Below are 6,460 nucleotides of genomic sequence, written 5' to 3'. Positions count from 1 at the left end.
CCCTTCCCGCAGCTGGGCCGCTCCACCGGCCGCACCCCGTTTGCTGGGCCTGTGCCGCCCAGGCGCGCCGCTGCGGGAGTCCCGGTCTGCCCGCAGGCCGGCTGCAAGTGCTGTGCGGGAGGGCCATCCTGCCTTGAGGTGTTCAAGCGGTGGCAGCGGGAGCCAGGCAAGGGCTGCGCCTCCATCTTGCCTTGGGTCCTCCATTTTGGGACAGTGCCATGTGCTTCTTCACCGGAAAAAGCCGCTGCTAGACACACCCAGGATTTCTCTGGACTAACCAATAATAATCAAGGGAAGTGCACGCCATCACTATGACCACATCCTGTACCAACTCGCGCCTGGCCAATCAGCGGGGCCCACAGCCCCCTCTCCTGCCCTCACTCCACCCCCCTATATAACCCCCGGTCCCATCAGGCCTCAGTCTCTCGGCTACTGGACTTTCCGCTGTGTTAGTGGGTCTGGTGAACCGGGAGCGCAACCCGGCTTGCATTAAAAAGGACTCTTTGCTTTTGCATCGGACTGACTGGCTCCCTGGGGGTCTTGGGAACTTTGAAATCTGGGCACAACACTAGGCAATGTTCCAAGTTCTCAATGCACATGAACTCATGTAACCTGATGACCCCAGAAGTAGGTAACATTATTATCCTCATTTTACAGGTGAGGAAACTGAGGAGAGGAGAGGTTATATAACTTGCACAAGGCTCATAAGTGGGCAGAGCCAGGATTTGAAGTTAGCATCTAGGTTTCATTCTCAGTGGGGGTGACACTGCCTCCAAGGAGGATAAAAAGTGGGTTTTGTGCTTTACATCTAAAGTACAGTTATACATGCAGAACATCAACAGATAAACACCATGTCCATGTTGTTGAAATTTCATAAGAGGCAATTAAAGATGTAATGTCTAAAAAGACTTACTGACCAAGATGGCAGCAGATTAGGTAGAAGCTACACTGACCTTCTCCCAGGACCAATCAGGAATTACAACTCAAATATAGAAAAATCTTCCTGAATAACCAAGTTAAGACTAGCTGGAGAGAAGCCTTATAAACCAAGTGTGGTAGGCAGTTGTTGTAATGTACCCTGCAAATCACAGAAGGATGCCTCAAGAAGTCGAATTAAAGAGTCACATTTATTGCAAATCCGGGACTACGAGGGGGCATTTCGCTAACCCAAATCTCACAGTTTCCTAACCAGCCCCAACACCAGATGTCTATAGGCAAAGATCACAAAGGTATTGATTACATCCCAGGGTTTGGAATGAGGAACTTGGTTTGCAAAAAGCAGTTTACAGAAGCAGACCTAAGCATGTTATCTAAATTATAGTTTTGGCTCCGGATCAGATTAGTTATCTACAAAGATTAATTATAGTTTTGGGTCTTCGGACCACTGAGTTGACAGAAACACATTATCTAGAGCCCTCGGTCTTGGGACCACTGAGTCAACAGGAAACACATTATCTGGAGCCATCGAGGCTTAGGGTAATTGTGCTGTCCTGCTCTTGCGACCACTGAGTCAACCGTACACATTATCTGTGGCCACTGAGGCAATTTAGGATAATTGTACTGTCCTTCCCAGGTACAGAAGAATGTGCTTTCGATAACCAGTATGACCACAACCAATGGGATATTCACATTACAATCAATAGGGTATTTAACCGAATGGGATGATTTATATAATTCAGAACATCAAAATAACTTTTCTATTATTTTAGCAAGCAAATAAGTACAGAAACCAAACAGCAGGTTAAAGTTAAACTATAGTTTCTACCTGAGATGATTGCTACCATACTTCACAGTTACACAGACTTGAGCAGAGCAAGGACGATGGGCCATATACAGAAGGTCACCATGATGGAAAGACCTGGGTGCCTAGCAAAGAACAACTGTAAGGTGGAACCTCATCCTCAGGGTGACCTTTACTCCCCTAGTATATCACCGGTCATGTGGTTTGGACCTCCTGACCTTTCTTCCCTAGAGATAAAAAGTAGGCCCCAGTTGTATTTCAGCTCCAGGCCCTGAAAAACAGACAAGTGATGCCACATCTGACCTCAGGACCAGCCGAATTGAATAGTCATCCCTACCTGGTGCCCACCAATCAATCAGTGGAGACCCTAAACCTGAAAGGATACATTTGGAAAGCTGCTGAAAAATTCTATTGAGATATTCTCCTGGGACCTCCCCTAAAATCTCCACCCTTAACACCCTTAGGCCGGAGGACCCAATATGCTGGGGGGGGGGGGAAGGTGGCGCACCTTTCCCTTCCCCTTCCACACCCCCCAGGTGTCACCATTACCTTCCTCACTCCCAAGATCCAAGGGCCCTTCCTTTGCCTCTATCTCTTGTTTCCTCAGCCCATTTCTTCTACGGATTACTTCTTCTACCTCTGTGATTTTAGTTTATTTATTTATTTTTTAAATACATTTTATTGATTTTAGAGAGGAAGGGAGAGGGAGAGAGAGATAGAAACATCAATGATGAGAGAGAATCATTGATCGGCTGCCTCCTACACACCCCCTACTGGGGATTGGTGCCCTTGGCCGGAATCGAACCTGGGACCCTTCAGTCCTCGTTGTACTGTTGATATTTGGCGCTGTTAACTAGTGAGTTTGCCGACCACTGAGCTAGGGCATACCTCTGTTATTTATAAATAAATGTTCTCTTATAGTTTGAGTCTTGGCTCTGACTTCTTTCCTAGCCAGAGCTCAAGTAACGAGAACGCTGAACCCAGTTCCAGTCTGGCCTCACCAGTCTAACACCTGGTGCCTTTCCTGGCGCCCACAACACAAGAACTTAGAGGAGCCCAAGTTGAGACTGCTAGAAGTGCGGAGGCTGGAGGGCTGGCTGGGCTCCCACAGGCAGCAGCTGAAGGTCCAGTGGTATATTTCAGCTGCAGGGGGTTGGTTCCCCCTGAGAAGCCTGAGGTCTAAACCCCAAGCTGGGTTCCTTAGCCCCGAGCACCAGAACTGGGAAAGGTGCCTGCATAATACCTGGCTGTGAAAAGCAGCGGGGTTTCTATCCGCCAGGGAGAGATGACTAGAAACCAAGGTAACCTCTTAAAGAGCCAACATGAAAAATTGCATTTGCAGCCACTCACCTTGGGCTCCAGAAGAGGGAAGGCAGAGTAGTGTTCTAGAGCTGTGTGAGGTGAGTCTGCAGTTGGTGGTTCTGGGGAGAGAGCTGGGATCAAGTCAGCAGCTGGGATCCCGTGCTGAGTCATTCCCCCATATTGCAGAAACCATCTTTCTCAAGCAGACCTTTCCCATTCATCCAGCATTAGCCTGGGGAGAAGCAATAGCCTCTCCCATTGGAATACCTGTGGAGCTTATGCTCTGCTGAGGACATATAGCTGGAGGCTGATTACGTGACTGAAACCACTAGAGAGCCTGTAGGCAGAGGCAGATCTCTGGGTGCTTGGAGTCTTTGTCTGACCTATTCCTGGACCTAGGGCTGGAGAAAGCAGACTTGGTGACCAGCTTGGTCCTTTCCACACACACCCAGGACCACAAGTTGTGGATCGCTGATACCGGTAGCTCCAAACAGGGTGCTCAGGGCTTGGCACAGACAGCATCTGACATTGACCTGCACCCAGTCCCTCCCGAGAGTCCCAGAGCCAACACACCCAGTGGCCAGCTTCAGACAACAACAGAGCAGGACCCAATAAGCTTCCCAAGTAGCCCATCCCCAGGGAGACACTGGCAGGCACCAAACCCTGCTGAGGTGAAGTCTGCTACTTGTGCTTTGTGTGATCAGCACCTACACGAAAGCCTGCAGGCTGTGTTTGGGGTTGAGCCTCGCTGTCAGCCAGCCTGAGGCTCCAGCACGAATGGGCCAATAGCAATCAAAACTCCATTACAGACTTGGCATCTGGTGACGCTAGAGAACGAATAAGCCCATGACACACAAGTGACTATGAACAGGAAGAGGATGAAAAAAATAACCATCCACGACGCTGAGCCGAACCAGACCCACAGCCACTATGAACAGCAAAGGTCAATATCCAATGCAGCCAACCTACCCTGTGCAGCCTGCTGGGAATCCAGTGAACCCTCCGGCCTTGCATCTCCCTCAGGCTCCACCCTATACAATGCTCCATCTGCCTATTCAGAGCTCCATTGCCCAAGCTTTGTGCCCCTAGAGGCTGCCACCATCCCCACCATGTCAGCAGCATTTCCTGGCGCCTCACTGTATCTTCCCATGGCCCAGTCTGTGGCTGTTGGCCCTTTAGGCTCCACAGTCCCCATGGCTTATTATCCAGTTGGCCCCATCTATCCACCTGTTCAACCACCTGTGCTGGTGGAAGGCAGGTATGATGCAGGTGCCAGATTTGGAGCTGGGGCTACTGCTGGCCACATTCCTCCTCCACCCTCCGGATGCCCTCCCAATGCTGCTCAGCTTGCAGTCATGCAGGGAGCCAATGTCCTCGTAACACAGCGGAAGGAGAACTTCTTCATGGGTGGTACAGATGGTGGCTACACCAGCTGATGAAGAACCAAGGCCACTTCTGTACCAGGAAAGACATCACAGACCTTCAGCACTTCTCACAATGTAACTGCTTTAGTCAAATTAACCTGAAGTTGCAGTTTAAGACACATGTTGTTGGGGTGCAAACTTTCAGGCACTTTTCAAACTTAGTAAGGAACCATATAATGGTAGCAGTACCTCCCTAAAGCATTTTGAGGTAGGGAAGGTACCCATTCATAAAATGAATGTGGGTGAAACAGCCCTAAAGATCTTCCTTTAATTCCTCTGGAGTAATACTGTATCATACTGGTCTTTGCTTTTAGTAATAAAACATCAAATTAGGTTTGGAGGGAACTTTGATCTTCCTAAGAATTAAAGTTGCCAAATTATTCTGATTGGCCTTTAATATTAAAATCTTTGATTTCTATTGCTTGTTATAAGTGAAATGCATCAGTTGTCTGCCTTTTCTTTTCCATCTTTTGTCCCACACCCCACGCCCAACCCATCTTCCATGCCCTCCCGCCAATCTCCAGTGAATCAGTGGTACAGGACAGAAAGCCAGTCAGACTAATTTCCATCTCTTCTTGCACTTGTCCCCACCTGTCATTTTTAACTTGTCTTTCACAAGGATCCTCTGAAACCCCGTCTATGACCAAAACATAGACCCAGTTATTTCTGTTTTTGCATCTCTTCAGGCTTAAGTGAAGAGTGCCTTTTGGACCCTCCTCATAGGCTGTCTCTTTATACATGAACCAAACCCAAATTTGCTTTGATGCCAGAAAAACAGCTTATTTGAACAAAGGATGACAACACAAACTGTAAACAACAGTTTGTTTAAAATGTGTGTGTGTGTGGGGGGGGGTGGCAAGGAGGAGAATGTATTTCATAAGCCTGACGACTTTAGAACCAAATTTAAAGAGAGTTGTCAGATAAAAAATTGGTTACCATTTATTGTCCAAGTATCTGATGCAGCCACTCGTGGCTCCCAATAATTCCTAAACTGGGTTAATGGGGTCATGTTGTGAATGCCTCTGCAAAATGACTTGAGACTAAAAAAAAGTAAAAAATTTTAAAAAAAGAATATTTCAGGGATCCTTAACATTTTAATTTTCATTTTTTGCAGTTGGGTTTTATTTTTATAATTTCAGTTCATCTAAATTTTGTGTTCTGTACATGTGATGTTTGACTGTACCATTGACTGTTAAGGAAGTTAAGCATTGTATGTCTCTCTCTCTCTCTACACTGTGGTGCATTTAACTTATGGATTTTTTTATACTAAAAATGCAGAATAAAGACTATTTTGAAGATTTGAATAAAGTTATGAAGTTGCATTTAAAAAAACTCAATCACAACAGGGGGGTCTACACAATGCACACAAGGGACATTCTTTTTTTTAAAATGTTTTTATTGATTTCAGAGAGGAAGGGAGAAGAGAAAGATAGAAACATCAATGATGACAAAGAATCATTGATCGGCTGCCTCCTGCACGCCTCACACTGGGAAGTGAGCCCGTAACCTGGGCATATGCCCTGACCTGGAGTCAAACTGTGACCTCCTGGTTCATAGGTCAATGCTCAACCTCTCAGCCATGCCAGCCGGGCAAGGGACATTATTCGAGTACCTAGTTCTGGTGATCAAGGTGACTGTGCCACTGGGTCCCATCACTACCTAAGGCTACCCTACCAAAAGTGGGAGGCAACCATACAAGAAGAAATAAAAGTTATCCAAATAGGAAGGGAATAAATAAAACTATCATGTTGCACAAGACATGATATTATATACAAAGAATCCTAAAGATTCCACCTAAACTAATAGAACTGATAAATGAATTCAGTAAAATAGAGGATACAAAATTAATATTCAGAAATTGGTTGCATTTTTATATACCAATAATAAAGAATCAGAAAAGAAAACAATACATTTACAACTGCATCAAGAAAAATTAAAGTACCTAGGAATAATTTTAACCGGAAGGTGAAAGACCTGTGCTTAGAAAATTATA

General features: G+C 46.2%; 1 protein-coding gene and 1 pseudogene across 1 annotated transcript in view; one reads left to right on the top strand and one right to left on the bottom strand.

The window, feature by feature from the left end:
* CX3CR1 (chemokine (C-X3-C motif) receptor 1) overlaps nucleotides 1-3,270 on the bottom strand; it is a 19,623-nt gene extending 16,353 nt beyond the window's left edge. Inside the window, exon 1 of the mRNA XM_006770549.2 lies at nucleotides 3,092-3,270. Within this exon, the coding sequence (XP_006770612.1) occupies nucleotides 3,092-3,214 (123 nt within the window). The 5' untranslated portion in view covers nucleotides 3,215-3,270. The remainder of the gene's footprint in view (nucleotides 1-3,091) is intronic.
* A 649-nt stretch (nucleotides 3,271-3,919) lies between these two features.
* On the top strand, nucleotides 3,920-4,494 carry LOC102753800 (annotated as a pseudogene).
* The last annotated feature ends 1,966 nt before the right edge of the window (nucleotides 4,495-6,460 follow it).

Source organism: Myotis davidii, unplaced genomic scaffold (genome assembly GCF_000327345.1).
Source record: "Myotis davidii unplaced genomic scaffold, ASM32734v1 scaffold663, whole genome shotgun sequence".
NCBI classification, from domain to species: Eukaryota; Metazoa; Chordata; class Mammalia; order Chiroptera; family Vespertilionidae; genus Myotis; species Myotis davidii.
The sequence above is the reverse complement of the archived record's forward strand: the minus strand, read 5'-3'. Positions and strand labels throughout refer to the sequence as shown.